General features: G+C 30.0%; 2 protein-coding genes across 6 annotated transcripts; both read left to right on the top strand.

The window, feature by feature from the left end:
* The first annotated feature begins 614 nt into the window (after positions 1–614).
* Positions 615–5,316, top strand: LOC108460641 (pentatricopeptide repeat-containing protein At2g26790, mitochondrial). Of its 5 annotated transcripts, XM_053026928.1 has the most exons (6): positions 621–879; positions 972–1,049; positions 1,496–3,854; positions 3,973–4,276; positions 4,496–4,822; positions 5,073–5,316. In XM_053026928.1, the coding sequence occupies exons 2-4, from the start codon at positions 972–974 to the stop codon at positions 3,975–3,977; spliced, it is 2,442 nt and encodes an 813-aa protein (XP_052882888.1). In that variant the 5' UTR covers positions 621–879; the 3' UTR covers positions 3,978–4,276; positions 4,496–4,822; positions 5,073–5,316. The 5 variants fall into 5 exon arrangements, with proteins under 5 accessions (XP_017615699.1, XP_052882888.1, XP_052882886.1 ...); XM_017760210.2 differs by having other exon boundaries at positions 615–879; positions 4,496–5,316; XM_053026926.1 differs by having other exon boundaries at positions 1,496–4,276.
* A 6,937-nt stretch (positions 5,317–12,253) lies between these two features.
* Positions 12,254–14,548, top strand: LOC108460643 (indole-3-acetic acid-amido synthetase GH3.17-like). The gene is made up of 4 exons (XM_017760212.2): positions 12,254–12,615; positions 12,707–12,808; positions 12,922–13,727; positions 13,856–14,548. The coding sequence occupies exons 1-4, from the start codon at positions 12,338–12,340 to the stop codon at positions 14,410–14,412; spliced, it is 1,743 nt and encodes a 580-aa protein (XP_017615701.2). The 5' UTR covers positions 12,254–12,337; the 3' UTR covers positions 14,413–14,548.
* Positions 14,549–18,338: the final 3,790 nt, after the last annotated feature.

Genomic DNA, 18,338 nt, shown 5'->3' with positions numbered 1-18,338 from the left:
TATCAAGCATTTAAAATTATCATTTTGCAACACCCTCCACGGTTCATAATCACAATATTTCGGTTCTCTTTTAATTTCATGGATTATTTTTAATACACACATAAAAGAAAAGCCATTAGTTTAATGGCAAATCCGCTGATGTCTATGAGCACTTTGTGAAAGACTATAAAAGTTACTAGTTTAGACAATTTAAAGCCGAGAATTTTACAAGTCCCTATTAAAATTTAAAAAAATTAAAAAAGAAAATTCTTTTTTAAGATTTATATGCATTACAAGTTCTTTAATAGCAACATAATTAGCGTAACTCGAACTTAGGTCATCTATGTGGTGGTGAACACCCTAACTATTAGACTAACACATAAGGTTCAAACTCTTTATTTTTCTAATTAAGTACTAGAGCATATATTGAGTACCAAAGTGAATATTAAAGCCAAATTTAAGTTTGAAATTGAAAAAAACCTCAGGAACTAAATTAAACATTGAAACAAAATTCAAGTATCATATAACATGTTAAACCCTAAGTTTTTTTTTTTGCCAAATATTAAACCCTAAGTTTAAATAGTATATTGGATAGACATTCATTAAAATTAAGCCCTAAAATTAAGCCCAAACTTATGAGGGTTCAATTTGAATCATAATGTTTTGTCACCCTTTTTTAGCTAGTGCGGCTAACAAATAACAGTTCCCTTGGAAATAGTTTGCAGACGGTTCATATCATTTCAAAACCTTGACAAAACCCTGGGAACCTCACATTCCCTTAACACACCTTATATCTTCATCTCCTCAACTATTTCAGTCAAAGCATCCCAAAGTTTTTATCTTTGAAACAAAGTTTCTGATTTAAAATACCAGCCTTGCGACCGAGCTCTTCAGCTTCTGGTACACACTGACTTCTTTTACTTTTTGGGCAATAATTCAACGTTTTAATTGTTGGGTTTTGATTTTGATTTTTTGTTTTTTTGATTGATTAGATGTTGGGGCAATCCTTGTGGAAGACACGACCTGCACTTTGGAGCTTTTCAAAGTTCTCTCCTATTGCCAGAAAAGAGGTATTTCAGTTGTTCATTTCTCCCTTTGTTTTTGTTTAAAATGTGATTTTCTCCACGTTTATGAGCTAAGTATCGTTGAAAGAAATTTGGGCTTGTCTTAGGATTCTTTCTTTTTCTTGCTACGATTCTCCCATGGCTGTTGGCTAGACTCAAATTAAAAGTTAAACAGTGAAAGCCAAATCATAATTGAATACAAATGGATAAACAACTAAACAATATGACTTAATTCTAATAATTAAAAGTAGTATTATGTACTTTATCTATAATAAGGTTACATTTTTTTTTTATAAAAGTTGATTTACAATTTTCATTTTATTTCTTATATATTGCATCTAATTGCAATTTCTTTTCTTTTCTTTTTTTAATTTGAGAAGCAAGAAGTAAGAGATACGAGTTTGTAATGTATTGAAATTGAGAATGTTGTAATTATTTTTGTTTCACCGCAGATGCACTATGCTCTTGACCAATTAGCATCCAGTTCATCAGATGAGCAAGAAATCATTGGTACCCCAAATATGAATCATTTCGTTAACCGAGTCTTTGAATTACATAGAGTTGAAGTTGTTGAAACTTTGAATACTTTGAGAGAACAACCTGATAAGGCTTTGTCATTTTTTAATCGATTGAAAGAAGATGGTTTTTCTCATGATGTTTGTACATATGCATCAATTATAAGAATATTGTGTCAGTGCTGTTGGGAAAGGAAATTGGATTCGGTGTTGTTGGAAATCATTGGGAGAGAGAAACATTTAGGTTTTAAAGTCATGGATTTGTTTGAAATTCTTGAAGAGGGGCTTGAGGGAGAAGATTCAAACCTTTTGGTTCGATTGTCCAATGCATTGGTGAAGGCATATGTTAGTGTTGAAATGTTTGATGAAGTTATTGATATCTTGTTTCAAACTCAAAGGCGGGGATTTATTCCACATATATTCTCTTGTAATTTTCTTATGAATCGTTTGATTTGTTGTGGGAAAGTGGATATGGCTATAGCTGTTTATCAACAGTTGAAGAGACTTGGGTTGAAGGCAAATGATTACACTTATGGCATTATGATTAAGGCATTTTGCAGGAAGGGCAATTTCGAGAAAGTTGTTGGCATTTTTCAAGAGATGGATGAAGCGAGAGTTAGGCCGAATGCTGTTGCTTACACAACTTATATCGAAGGGCTTTGTATGCATGGAAGAACAGAGTTTGGTTATGAAGTTCTTAAAGCGTGGAGGGAGTCAAAGATTCCTCTTGATGATGCCTTTGCTTATTATGTTGTGATTAAGGGCTTCTGCGATGAGATGAAATTGGAAGAAGCTGCAGATGTTTTATTTGAGGCTGAATTGCATGGTATTGTTCTTGATACGTTTCCTTATGGTGCTTTGATCAGAGGATACTGCAAATGCGGTAATATAGACAGAGCTTTGGAGGTTCATGATGAAATGATGTCAAACGGTATCAAAACGAATTGTGTGATTTTGAGCTACATTCTTCAAAGCCTGTGTCAAATGGGCCGGGATTTTGAAGCTGTAAATCAATTTAAGAAGTTTACGAACTTCGGGATATTTCTTGATGAGGTTTGTTATAATGTAGTGGCTGATGCTCTCTGCAAGGCAGGTAAAGTGGAAGAAGCTGTAGAATTACTTGATGAGATGAAGGGTAAACAGATTTCTCCTGATATTATTAACTATACCACTTTAATCAATGGATATTGTCTTCAAGGTAAAGTTGAAGACGCAGTGAACTTGTTCAAGGAGATGTTGGAGAATGGTCACAAGCCTGATATTGTTTCTTTCAATGTCCTTGTAGGGGGCTTAGCTCGAAATGGCCATGCACGAAAGGCTATCGGTCTTTTGAATCATGCAGAAAAACAAGGTTTGCAGTGTGAGATTGTCATGCGCAACATGATCATCAAAGGTTTATGCATAGGTGGTAAGGTTAGCGAAGCTGAAGATTTCTTAGATAGTTTGCCAGACAAGTGTTTTGAAAATGATGCTGCCTTAGTTGATGGTTATATTGAATCAAGACTCACAAAAAAAGCATTTAAATTGTTTCTTAAGCTGGCTAATCAGGGATTTCTGGTGAGGAAGGCTTCTTGCTCAAAACTGCTGAGTAGTCTCTGCAAGGATGGTGAAAATTACAAAGCTCTTATGTTACTGAAGGTCATGTCTGATTTGAATGTTGAACCTACCAAACTAATGTACAGTCAACTCATCGGTGCATTTTTTAAGGCAGGAAATTGCATAAACGCCCAATTGTTGTTCGATCAAATATTTGCGAGACGGCAAACACCTGATCTAGTTATCTACACAATAATGATAAGTGGCTACTGCAAGATGAATCTTTTGCAGGAAGCCTTGCTTCTTTTCAATAATATGAATGAAAGAGGAATTAAACCTGATGTTATCACTTATACGGTCTTGATTAACAGCCATTTGAAACTAAATTTGGTATCTCTTTCCAGTCCTGATGCACCACAAAACAAAGACAAGAAGATAATGGATGCTTCAACTTTTTGGAGGGAAATGAAGGACAAGGAAATAGAACCTGATGTTGTTTGCTATACGGTTTTGATTGATTATTACTGTAGGACAAACAATCTTTGGGATGCAATTAGGATATTCGATCAAATGATTGAATCAGGATTAGAACCAGATAATGCGACATATATGACTCTTATATCTGGCTATTGTAAAAGAGGATATTTAGCAAGGGCTTTAAATCTTTTTGAGGAAATGTATAGGAGGGGCATACAGCCAGATATGCGTACCATTTCAACTGTTGACCATTGTATCTTGAAAGCCAAGAGAGTTGTGAGAAGTAAGTACTTTTGAGATTCAAGTGGTGATTTATCTAAAGCATGTTGCAGTGAACTGTTTGGAGGTACATTGAATTGTACAGTGCCACTAAATTCATTTCATTGCATTTTGTCTTGCAGAGTAGCCATACTCCACACAAGACGGTTTATCTTATCATGCATTGAAGTATCCTGCTAATATGTAGCAGGCTGAGGAAAGCTTTCTCTCTATGAGTAGAAGCTTTATGTGCACTTATGATTCAATATGATGAATTCTCTTGCATTTACTATGTAGAGTAGCCGGAGGATGTCAAAATTTGCCCGACTTGCATTATCTGGAGCCACTGTTGGTCTTCAGCCTAAAAGAAGGGCAGTGCTTAAGGATGTAACTAATGTCTGCGATGACACTTCATACATGGACTGCAAAAATGCAACTAAAAATCGGGTGAGAACATCAAAATTCTTTCTTTTTATTGTTATGAAGTTCAGTCAGAAAATTTTCGGTGCACCAAATATTGTTGCTAACAACATTTATACTTGATCAATATACATATTAAACAACTGAGAAGAGTAAGTTCATCACTTCAAGGCCATAAGTGGAGGACTGATTTTTGCTTCTATTTTTTCTCCAAGCAATAAATTACCCTTTGCTTACTACTTGCAGCCTAAACTAAGAGTGCCTGTTGATATTTCTGGTTTGAGAGACTACCAAGCAGACTATTACAGACCCTAATGAGAAGAACACCGAAAGGTTTGAGGATATTGCCATTGGAAATCCCATCAGCTGAAGAGGATGTGAAAGCTAAATTAGCAGACTCCTTATCTAAAATAAGGATGATGGAAACACAAGAAATCACTTTACCAGTAATACCGGAAGAAAGAGAATTACTGGAATCTAAGTGTTGTGCAAGAGAACATGCTGCCGCAGATGCAATGCCTTCAAAACATACTTCCACAATTGATGTTGAAGTGCAAAGCTATCGGAAAATAGGTTTGTGCTCTGTTTAAAATTCTCTCCATGTAATGGCATACCTCTGTTTGAAAATAAAACCATCAGGTATCTAAGAAATGTCATACCTCCGTTTTAGAAGGATAAGGTGTCAACACTGCTCTAAGGTTAATAGGCAATAAGGAAAAACTATTCTGTTTTTCGACCAAAATGGTCATTCATGTTAATGGATTCATGGAACTCGTGGAATTCATGTCAACACTACTTACTTGACTCACTTAACCTGGTTCAGTTCGTGGAACTCATGGAGAAAACTTATTGACTTGAAGTTTTGGTGATTCAGTGAAATACTCTAGTAAAACTAGATTTACTAGGGTAATTGTAAATCTTAAAGGACAAGATTGTATAGAGTTTAAATTTATTAGGACTCTAATATTGTAAATATGCATTAATCTCAGCTGTTGATGTAAATTAATTTGTACGGTTGAATTTGGTGGAGCTCAACTATAAATAGGGACTTTCCCTTTCGTTTATAATCATTTCTTGTATTCTATTCAAAGTAAGAGAATACTTTTGAGATTACTATTATTTTCTTGTGGCTTTTCTGTTCGGTTCAAGTTCTTTTGTCTTTTAGTTGTTTTCGCTTTATTTTTGATGTCTTCAAGAATTTTCCTTGAAATTTTTTATTTTTGAGAGATAAGCTGACTTAGATAAATTTGAAGCAAAAGAATTGTCTAAAGTCGTGTGGTTTGTTAAAGTTCTAGTCTCATGACACTTGCAAAAGCATCTATTATATATTGTTGAAACATTTAGTGCCTACAACAAAGCATCATCAATCTAGCATTCATAACATAAAAAGTTTTTAACTCTATTGGATGCAAGTTTAACGTGCAACACTCAACTAAAGGCAGCACAAATACAAATACAAAATCAATTTCAAAGTTTATGAAATTTATGCACACATTGAGAAGTTGCATCCTTGAGAGTTGCACCAGAAATACAATCAGAAACGTAATGGTTATTTGCAAGTGTGATAAGTTAGTTGTAATTTTTTGTGTTATAATAAAATACGAAATATTTTCGAGGACTAAATTCAAGAGAGTTCAAGTGATAAGGTGATCAACAATGAAAATACATGCAAACAAGAAGTTTAGCTAGTTACTCACTACTAAGTATTATATTACGACAAATCATTATCAAGGGTTAATTGCACTAACACTTAAAAGGATTAAATTGCAAAACAATCAAAAGTGCACAAAAATCAATTCAAAGAGCTAAAGTGGCATAATTCTTGGATTAGGGATCTAAAGGCTTCAAACTCCTAATTGGTTCAATTTTACTTTTCGGTCATCATTTTACCCAATTAGATGATTTAGTCCAAGTATCTCTCGATTTTACTAAACTAAATTAGGACGATTGAATTGGTTCCCAATAGGTTCTCCTCTCGGTCTTACCTATCTAATTGTTCACCTAGAGCTGTCAATTTTATGTTTTGAATTTTATTCGATTTAGTCTAGTTTTTACGTTTTAGTCCTTGACCCAAAAACTAAATATGCAACATTTCCATCAACCAACCACCATAAAATTTAATTACTATCCATCACCAACACAACAACATCATCCAAGTACATGCTCAATTAATTCATTAAAGAAAACATAAAAACAAGGTTAGAGAAATTTTAGGGGTTGCTGATGGGTTCTTTGGAGAAGATAGCAACAACAATGAAAGAGAAAACATAACTAAAGCTGAGATTTATACACTTTTGAGAGTTAATTAGGTTGAAATATATTAAAGAACTTCAATGAAAATCAAAATACAAAGTAGAGTTTATGTATCTAAGTGCAAAGAAAAGAAAAGCTATAGTAAAAACTGATAAAATGAACAACTATAACTACTAAGCTCAGGAAAGTAAAGAACTAAAATCTAAAAATGGTGGTTAGAATAACTACTAAACTAAAAAGATTAAAAGGTGGCTCTTTTAAGTTTAATAGCCAAAACATCTTTAATATAGACAAAATTTCAACCCTAAAATTGACAAAATTGCCCTTGAAGTCTATGGGTTGACTTGGGTTTTTGTTGGAAAAAAGACTACTCTTGTAGTATTTTTCACCTTGTCAAGCAGCGGCGTCACAACATCCAAGCTTTAGTGTTGTGATGCCCTTGATAGTGGCACACTCTTGGCTTTAGAGGTTTTCGATGTCGTGACATTCTCGACAATGGCCATGACTTTTTCACTTCAACAACCATTAGTGATATTGCGACCTTGGAGGCTTGGTGTAGCGACTTTGGGCTCAATGTTACAACACAACACACTTAGTGTCGCGACACTCTCGACAGCCTGCTCTAGGTTTATTTCTTGTTGAAGCCTTTCACCTTCGAGGTAATGGAAGCTCAGTGTCGCGACACCCATGTCAAACGTAGGTTTGGCCATTGTCATCTCCTACATAACTTAAGCACATTATTAGATTCTTAATGACACCATTTCGTCAATTTAGGTCTTAACATGAGTAAAACCAAATAAAAACGATTAGTAATACTGGAAACTAAAAAATAATGAAAGGCATAAAAAGAGACTCGTAAATTACTTGAGAACAAACTCATTAAGTATTCTAGAATGCCTAATTTGACGTATCAAATTACGACATATCAAGAGGGAACAAAATGATTTTCCTTGAGAGATGATATTTTCCATTGTTGAGGACTAGTGTCCCCGAAAGAGTCAGATTGTCCCTCAGCAAACCCCAATGTGTGAAAGCGAATATCAAAAAATAAATGAAAGACTCAATGTAAGTTTGCAATTAAATTGTAAAATAAGTATCAATTTGTACAAAGGAAAATAGAATAATATTTGATATATAGTCTGTGAAGTTTTTAGACTTTACAAGCTGGAGTAAGGAGTTGACAAGCGTCCCATTAAGGTATCGTAAATTATTAAAAACTAATTTTTTTTTAAAAAAGAAGAAGAAGACATATGATAACTTTTTAAAACTATTTGTGGAATAGAAAAAAAATTGTTAATGTACCAAATACTAACCGAAGAAAAATAAGATACTTGAAAACTCATCTAGCTATCAACAAACTTAGTTTAGGCCCAAGTTTTTACTTGAAATATGGGTTTAAATTTTTTTTCCAAAATCTACCTATATTTGTAAATGGTTAACCTAAATCCTTTTTAAGTCCGTTCATATTTTTCATTTATATATAGTAATGTTATATATTAGTGTAGATTTAATTTTTATGTGTTATAAATTAATAATATATAAAAATAACATAATATAAAATATTACAAATAAATGTTCAAGTCGAGACTGGTTCATATTTTAAATGAATTTAGTTTTTTGTCCAAATTTTTTTTTCAAATTTAATATTTTTACTCAAACCCTCTATAAGTTCAAACGAGGTCTCGGATAAGTGTCCCATCAACAAATTTAACTTTATGCCTATACAGATTACGCAGTGTTTGTGATTTTGTAGTTGCATGTGTTAAGACAAGGAAAGCCAAGAGTAATCTTCTATCAGCAAGATGCCGAGAAGTGAGGATTCAATCTACGTAAACTAATTAAAAAAAATATATGATAGCAATATTTTTTCACATGAAATGATTCCTTTTATCACATGTAATTACACATCACATTATGCATGTAATTTCTAAATTATATTTTCGTGTTTATCTATGTCACTTGGTTGTATTAATATACATGATCGATAATAAAATTTAATTACAATATATGTAAAAAAAGTAGCATTAGTTTAATATTACTGTAATTGATGGATGAGATTATTTAGAATATCTTTTGATTATATAATAGACCTTTGAGCTAATAAAATAATATACCTGGTCAAGTAAAATATTGTGGATAATATGGATGTCATAAATATATGTATATATATAATAAGAATAATGATATATTATTTACTATTATAAAATTTTATCTTATATAAAAGGGTAAATTCCACCAACTATCCTAAATTTTGTTTAAAATTACATTTCAGTCACCAAAATTTTAAAAGTTACATAATAGTCACTAAAGTTATCAATTAGTTACAATTTTTTCACTCATTTGTTGGCTATCATTAAAAAAGTAGCGTTGCAATTTAATGGGTTAATAGTTAATTCGGTCATTGGGTATAGTTAAAAATCATTTTGATATTTTTAATGTTTTCTTAACAATAATTGTAAAAAAAAATATTAGGTTAACAATTATTTAAAATTTATAAAAATAATTAAAAATCATAAATTTTAAAAATAAAAATTAAATATGTATAAATGTAAAAATTCTTATAATTAAAACTAAAAAATTTTAAACTAACATTTTTTGCAAATTTTATTATATAAAAAATTAAAATTTTCAAACTAAACTCTATTTGTTTTCTACCATTGATGAACACCTTCAATCAAATCAACAACATGTTGTTATACCCAGAAATTGCTTTGCAAATTTTGTTTATTTTATTTCTCAAAGCACTAACAAAATACATATCAATGCAATATTCAGATTTTACTATTAGATCGATTGTTGCTTCTTGAGTTTTCAAGATGTAAAATCTAGGTTTGCAACACTGCTTTCATTATTAAGCATCATAAAAAGTTCTATCATCAACGACCTATTTGTAAGATTTTCTGATAATTATAAAGAAAAAAAGAAAGAAGAGGGCAAAAGAGAAGAGCAAAATGTTCTATTATTTTGTTCGGGTCTTTGTTAAATTTCAATTTTTTTTTGAAATTTTGGATTTTTTTAAATTTATAATACAAATTACTCTTTTTCTTCTCCAAACCCTCTATTTTTTCTTAAATTTCAAGTCAAGATTTTACTTTTAATTATAAATAAAATATAAATATATATTTATTTTTAATGATCTGAGAAAAACAGAGCCAACACAGATATACATGAAAAAAAGGGTAAAGAAAGATTAAATGAAGAGAGCATAGCGCAACAAAGCAAATGAAAAAAAACATGTAGGATCAAGTGAATGGGTATTTTTTGTGACATTTCAACTAATTTTTTATGAGATTGGATGCTGAAAAATTAGCTGTTAAATTCTTGATTTTTCCTCGCTGCAATTGATTTTTATATAAATTCTTTTATTTATTTTAAGGATTTTTAAATTTTTTACAATTATTGTTAAGAAAATTTTAATTGACTATAACTCATGATCAAATTAGCTATTAACCCTTTCAATTAATGTGCAACATTACTTTTTTAACAAAAGTTAACAACTGAGTGATAAAAATATAATAATTTGATAATATTAGTGGCTATTATAAAATTTTTAAAAGTTGGATGACCGAAATATAATTTTAAATAAAATTTAAGGATAATTGATGTAGTTTATCCTACATAAAATTTTATTTTATTTATTCTAGAAGTTTGTGGAAATTCGAGACTTGTCTCAATTTTTATTTCAAGATATTTGACCAAATTAATTGTAGAAGTTTGTGGAAATTCGTAAATTTATTACAAAAGCAAATATGTCACACAAATTAATTGTAGATAAAGACAATTTGTTTTTATGATTTACTAGAATATTCCTTTGTTTGGGTTTATTTTATTTTATTTTATTATCATTCTTTTAATTAATAGAGAATTGTTCATAAAAATAAAATAAAATAATTCTTATTAAATTAGCGGGAAAAAACTCTGTATAATATCCTTAATTAGAACACACTTTATCAAATTTTATGGATAAATTTGATTGTTATTTTTAAAAAAAATCTTTTGCAGATATAATTACTGGGGTTTCTTTGACAAAATAATGGAAAAAATAAATAATTACTAAAATGAGTATGTAAAAATTATATACAATAATCGATATTTTTAACAATTTTAAATCGATACCGTTTGACATGTTGACAGCATCACCTCACTTTTTCTCAATCATTAAATCATAATTAATTTTAGTTTTTAATGTCATCACTGTGACAAACAATACTAATATATATTTTAAAAATTACTCGAAGAAATGTAAATATTCGGGTTTGATAAGAAAATAATGATTTTCTTTTTACTTAATCTACAAAAGTGAAAAACCAAAAATAAAATCAGATAAAAGGCTGAAAAGTAAACAAAAGTTTGATTTTCCTGACTCCCATGCTTTTGTTTCCTTTCCACATTTTTTTTAAAAAATATTTTTTTATATTAAAAAAAAAACTTAAACCTTATCAGTGCGGCTTAATACATTGATGTCATCATTAAAAAATATTTTTTAGGTAATTTGATATACTCATATTTTTTTTAAAAATACATAAAATATCGCCTGGCATAAAAATGACATCAAATATTTTTTTTAAAAATAAATTAATTATGACTTAATGATAGGAAAAGTAGGGTAATATCGTGGATATGTTCAGCGGAAATGATTGAAAATACTCATTTTCGTTTATAATTGAATTAACTAGAATAGAATAGATCATGTTTTTGAGTTACTATTAAACCTGATTATGGGTCAGGCCACTTGGCTCAGCCTGAAGGCTTATTCTAAAAATAAGAAGATTCAGGTAAAAATATAAGCTTAAAAAATAGGCTTGAATAAAAAAATAAGGTCAGTTTAGAAAACAGGCAAAGTCTCGGGTAAATTTTTTTGGTCTAGGCCTGCTCAGGCCCGGCTCGAATTATATAATAAATATTTTATTTTGTTTTTAATCATTTTAAATTTTTAACTTTATTTTTCTAATTTCACTTTCATTTTAAATTTGTATATTGTTTTAAGAATTGTTTTGCTATCATTTATGTTTTTAAATGTACTTGATTTATTATATTTTAAAATTTTTTATTTAATAAAATAAGCTAAATATTTAATATGTGCCCAAATAAAATTCTAGGCCTACTTTCTAGGCTCGGGTCGTGATCAGATCCGAAATATGAGCCTAAAAATTATCTAAGCCCAACTCGACCCATAATCAACTCTAGTGACTACGAGTGTAATTTACTCTAAAAAGTACATAAGCCATGAATAAGACATTTGGACAGGTGTCAACTGAAACCCTAAGTAAGGGATTTCTTTTATATAATAGTGTAGAAATGATATTATAATATAATTAAAAAATGCTAAAATAAAATATAAATATTATAAAAAATTTTCAACATTTATGAATATATATATATATATATATATAGATTTACGGTTATTCAAATAGTTAATCAAATCGAATAAATATTAATTTAAATAATCAAGTTTTTAATCTTTTAATCGTTAATCAAATTGAAATATTTTGATTAATTCAAATTTATCTGAAATATTAACTGAATTAGTCAAAATTTTTAATCCTTTATTTGTTTATATATTAAATTAGTTGGATTAAATTTTGTATTTACTCTTAACATAATTTGAATTATTATATCTATTAATGGCTATTTATTTATCATATTATCAATTAGTTTTTAAGATTATTATCAATTCAAATTAATAATTATACACAGTTATGGATTCTATTTATAAATATAATTTAAATTTTCTTAAATAAATATAAACTATTTTCCCATTAGATACAAATAACGTACTATATATTTAGCATTTGTGGAGATTGAGGAACTGTGTGGGAATCAGTAATAGAGTTGATGGCAACGAATGAGTATGAAGGTGTGTTGAAGAAGATTGAGGAACTGACCACAAATGCTGGGCAAATTCAAGACGAGGTATTGGGGGAAATACTAAGTAGAAATGCAGGAACAGAGTATTTAAGGGGATTCCTCCATGGTCAAACCGAGAAGCAGCTCTTTAAGAAAAATGTTCCCATAGTTACTTATGAAGATCTCAAGCCTTACATAGATAGGATTGCTAATGGGGAGACATCAGATATCCTTTTAGCTGAACCCATTACAGCGTTCTTTCTAAGGCAAGCATGCATTTGTTGCTTTGCTCCTGTGTGTTTTGGGGTATTGTTTGCTTCCTTCTAATAGTTCTATCATCTGTTTGATCAAATGCAGCTCTGGGACTTCAGGCGGGCAGCCAAAGATGACGCCTGTCACTGCTCAAGTTACTAAGAACTGTGAGTTATTTCGTCGCTTGTACGAGTCTCCTGTGATAAAGTAAGGAACCCGTCCCTATTTTCTTCTAGTTTTTCTTTCAGCTGCTCATGAAATCACACTGTGCAATCCAGCCCTAAAACTAACTATTTGCCTTTATCCGTCTAATTTTAAAGGCACTTTGGTGACATCAACCAAGCCGGTAAAAGAATGGAGCTTATGTTTGCCAGACCAGAGATTGAAACTCCTAGTGGCCTCAAGGCAGCATCTGTCTCAACGAGCATATACAACGACAGTAATTTTAGAACCATTTTGCCTAAGCTTTACACAAGCCCCATTGAGACCATCTTTTGCCCAGACCCCAACCAGGGCTTGTACTGTCAATTACTTTTTGGTTTAATCCAACGAGACGAGGTTGTCACGGTTGGTTCACTCTTTGCATCTACGGTGCTAAGAGGTGTCAAGTTTCTAGAAAATCACTGGCAAGAGCTATGCTATGACATAAAAACAGGTCGATTAAGCGATTGGATCACCGACTTAGGATGCAGGAATGCAGCATCATTGGTCATGAAGCCTAACCCAGAACAGGCTGACTTGATAGAGAACATATGTAATTGTAAATCATGGGAAGGAATAATTAGAAAGCTATGGCCCAAAGCAAGGTATATTGGTTGTGTTTGTACTGGCGTTATGAGACAGTATACTGCAGAACTCGAGTTCTATTGCAGAGGGCTCCCTTTAGTTTCAGCTTTTTATGCTTGCTCAGAAGCTATTTGTGGGATTAACTTAGAGCCTCTATGCAAATCCTGTGATGTCTCCTACACATTTCTCCCTAACATGGCTTACTTTGAATTCATTCCTGTGGAAAATGAACATGATGAATCTATTGAAATGAAGAGGAACGATGAAGATACTGAACTTGTTGATCTTGTAAATGTGAAGGCTGGCCAATGTTATGAACTAGTTGTTACAACTTGTGCAGGTAAGAGTTCCTCTTTTGAATATAATCAATTAATCAAATGCCATGTTCTGATTTTGAATTATGCTTCCTAGTTCCTGCAGTAACCTGTTAGATAATGATCTAATCTAGTTTGATGGTATTCCTTTCAGGATTATATCGATATAAAGTTGGAGATGTACTTATGTTGAGTGGTTTCTACAATAATGCACCTCAATTCCAATTTGTGGAGAGGAAAAATGTTATCCTCAGTGTTGATCAGGAAAAAACAAGCGAAACAGACCTTTCCAAGGCTGTGACAGAAGCAAAGGCTCTTCTCGATCCACTTGGATTCATCTTGACCGAGTACACTAGCTATGTTGATACTTCTTCAGCACCAGGTCACTATGTCTTATTTTGGGAGATCAAGGGAAAAGAAGGCAACCATTGCAAAGAACTTGACCCAAAGATAATGGTAGAGTGTTGCTCTAAAATGGAAGAGTCATTGCATTATACATATAAAATCTATAGGAAAAGGAACATAATTGCAGCTGTGGAGATTAGGGTGGTAAAGCAAGGAAGTTTTGAGGCACTAATGGATTACTTTGTGTCCAAAGGAACTTCATTGAGCCAATACAAAAAACCTAGTTGCATTAAATCTGAGGAAGCCTTGAAGATATTAGATTCAAGAGTGATAGGAAAGTATTTCAGCCCCAAATTACCGTTATAATTAGTTTGCATCAGTTCTTGTTTAAGATTACCTAATCCTTCCTATGTATAAAAACTCACGAGAATAATCCTTTTCACTTATTTTTTCTTAATTTATATCTATCATAATACATATCTTCTTAATATTAAAAATTAAATGTTGCCTTATGCCATATAAAGATTTAGCTAAAACGTATGTCGACAAGTCTATTCCGACATTTAAAAAGTGTCAGCTTAAAAGTATTATCCTAATATTGTTTTATTGTGGTGGGATATTGAATATATAAAACAGTGAAATCATAAGCTCATTTTTAGAATTCTAAATTTCTAATCATTTTAAAGAATATCAATAATTAATTTAAATTTATTTTAATCAACTTATTTTTCTTAATTTATATCTATCATAATATATATCATCTTAATATTAAAATTAAAATTAAACATTTATATTATTTATTTTACTTTCAAATCATAATACTGAAAAATTATAAAATTTTAACTAATAAATGTAAAATTTTAAATTTGATATATACAATCTAATCCGTGCATCGCATCGGATAAAAAACTAGTTTCATTCTAAAATCGAGTCTCTTAAAGCATTTTTAAACTCAAACCACTAATCTAAAACTTAATATTTCCATATAAGCTTTCACTTTTTTTTTTTTTTGTATTGGTACTAGCTTTTTACCTCATTTTTCATAAAATTTTATAAAAAATATTTAATAACATAAATGTTTCATTCATTAATTTGGATATATTACATTAAAATTATTTAAAATTTAAATATAAATTTATATGTTCATAAAAGTGGAAAAAATTCAAAAGTAATATTGCACCATGAAATAGATAAAGAGATTATACTTTAAATAAACAATTGTGATGTTATATTCATTTCATTGATTAATAAATTTGCTTGATTTAATTAAAGTAAATAAAAAAATTAAAAGTGAAAATATATTAAATATGTATTAATTAAATTTTTGTTCGCCCGAACTAAATTTCAATTAAATAATTTTTAAAATATTTTTATTTAAATTTAATTATAATAATATAAATTTATATATTTTATTATTTTAATATTTTAAATTATTAAAATGAAATAAATGTACAAGAAAATTCTATTTTTCCTAAAGATTACACTCTTATTTTATTCTTAATTAAAATGAGGAGAAATAATATACTTGCTTTGTTTTAAAAATGTAAGTTAAAATAATATTTATTTTATTGTATTCATAAATTATTAAAATTTAATTCTAAAATGGAACTCAATTCTCTCCGCTACAGAATATTTTTTTTAATTATATTTAAAGTGGATCCTAGTGTTTTTAATTAAATTTATTATATCCCTCTAGCTTTGTACACGAGTCAGCATAACAAATCACTTGAGAAGGTAGTTCTCTATTTTCTATTACCTGAGTAGTCATCGAATGACTCACATCTCGAAAGGCATGCCTCTATTCAACTCTTCAATCTTTTCGTAAGAGTTATGGTCTCTTGAGAATAAGTTATTCATTGTTGTGAACGAATTACACGTTTCCTTCAAAAAAGCCTTGTCTATTCCTCTTTGTAAATAGGCCACCCTATATATGAATGAATACAAACATTCTCTTATAATTATAATTATATTTATTTAAATATTAATAAAGTATGTTTCACATACATTATTTAAATAAGGGTTGTCTGAATTATTTTAATCAAAAGTTAAAGGGCACCTTAGTCAATATATATTAAAAATATTATCTTAAAAGTAGTCATGATTGAATCTTAAACAAAGTAAGATAAATTTATGACATGAAATTATAAAAAATCATATCAACTAAACCTCTTTCCGCCTAAAATTAGTTGTTACATTGGCTTTTGAAGATTGTAAGAGGCATAAATTGGTACTAAATTACATTAAATTCAATTTTCTCATAGTTATTTTATATTTATATTTACTCTTTCGAGAAAAGTTTTCGTAGTGTCATTTTTAAAGATATCGATTTAGTCCCTCAATAAAAGTATAATCTTCTTGGGAAGGTTTTATCCCTCTTTACAGAGAGTAGTATACATTTCACGAAGGGAAGCGCTTCAAACGTATGTGGGACGTACGACTAGGGGTGAGTATTCGATCGAGACGAGTCGAATCGAGTCAAAAATTTTCGAGTTAGTTGATTTAACAAATCCTATTTTAGCAATCGAACTCAATTTGAATTTTTTTCGAATCAAATCGAATTGAGTCAAAAAATTTCGAGTCAAATAGAGTCGAGTTAACGAATCCTATTATTGATACTTAATGTTGCGTTTAGATGGACAGATTATTTAACTAGTAGACGAAGTACAAGATTATTTAACTGCATAAACAATATAATGATTTTGCCTTTTAACTTAATGGGTAAACATTTATCAAAACGACGTAGCTTTGCCTTTTAACTTAATTATTTTGAATTTTAACTTTTAAAAAAGTAAACATTTATCAAAACGACGTAATTTTGTCTTTTCTTATTCGGATTTTCAGATAACTCAAATTGTGTAATTTATATTTGAGTTAAACCGAAAAACTTAATTTTTTATTCGAGTTGATCCGAATAACTTGATTAACTCAAATACCTCGAACTATTTAATTCAAAATTAGAATTTTTTATCGAGTTTTTCGAATCGAATCAGATTTTGCTCACCCTTACGTACGACTACCCATTAAGAGGTGAATACGTCTGATGTACAGTTGAGGCGTTCTCTTTTATGAACCGTACACACATAATTCTTAATTATGGAAAAAATAATTTTATTAACATTAATAACTACACAAAATTCCATTTAATTATTATACTACATATACTTAATAATCTCGCGTGTTGGCCTAGTGGTCAAGGTATTCACTGCCCCAAAAGTGATCTGGGTTTGATTTTATACAATTATTGTTATGCTAATATTGTAATAAATGATACAATAATATTTTAATTAAAGTAAACACACATTTTCAAGATATTGCATATGTTAATTAATTATTATTTATTTTCTAAAATTAGACTAATAACAATATTTTCAAACAACTATTTAGAGTAGGTATTGAATATAGAAAATTTTGAATTTACTACATTTGATTAAAATCCTGTCTAAAAGACAACAAAATGAAGCAAGGGAAAAAATAAGGAAACTTTAAGTTTTTCTTTTTTATTTTTCAACTACCCTATTCTATCACGAGAATAAAACTTTAGTTTGACAAATTGTACAGCCTTAGGCGATTTATTTTTTGTTCTAATCTGTCTAAATCAACCTTACTCTTGAAAAAGTGAGAATTCTGCCAAAAATTCTCTAAGGCATCGAAATAAAGCAAAAACAACTCGGAAATACAAATGGACTTGAGTCGAACAGAAAAGCCACAAGAAAATAATAGTACAACAAGCGTTTGAGTAAATGCTCTAAAAAATATTCTTTAACTCAATAATATTGTACAACGGATGAAGTGATTATAAATGAGGGGGAAAATCTCTATTTATAGTTGAGCTTCCCTAGATCCAATAATACAAATTGAATTACATCGATGATTAAGATTAGTGTTTATCTATAAGATGAGAGTCCTAAATGGTTTAAACTCTATACATTTTTATCCTTTAGGATTTACAATAATTACCTTGATAACTCTAGTTTAATTAGGGTGTTTCACTAGACCACTAAGATTTCAAGTGAATGGACTTATTCATGTGTTACACGAATTGAACCAATTCAAGTGAGTCAAATGAGTTCTATTTAATTAGTTGATTTCCATGGGATAATTTGCTTGCATTTCGTCATGGGCTTTGATACAACGACTTGTGACATCCCATTACACATGAAAAAAAAAAAGAAAAAAGAAAAGAAAAGAAAGAATTGCCTTTTATATATGGGAAACGTGGAGGGGTTATTTGCAACAATAACTCCTCAGTGTTCTTAATTTATTCTATCAATGGCTTTTGCCTTTTTAATTTT

Source organism: Gossypium arboreum, chromosome 4, assembly GCF_025698485.1.
Source record: "Gossypium arboreum isolate Shixiya-1 chromosome 4, ASM2569848v2, whole genome shotgun sequence".
In the NCBI taxonomy this organism is placed as follows: domain Eukaryota; kingdom Viridiplantae; phylum Streptophyta; class Magnoliopsida; order Malvales; family Malvaceae; genus Gossypium; species Gossypium arboreum.
This window is presented reverse-complemented; position numbering and strand designations above follow the sequence as displayed.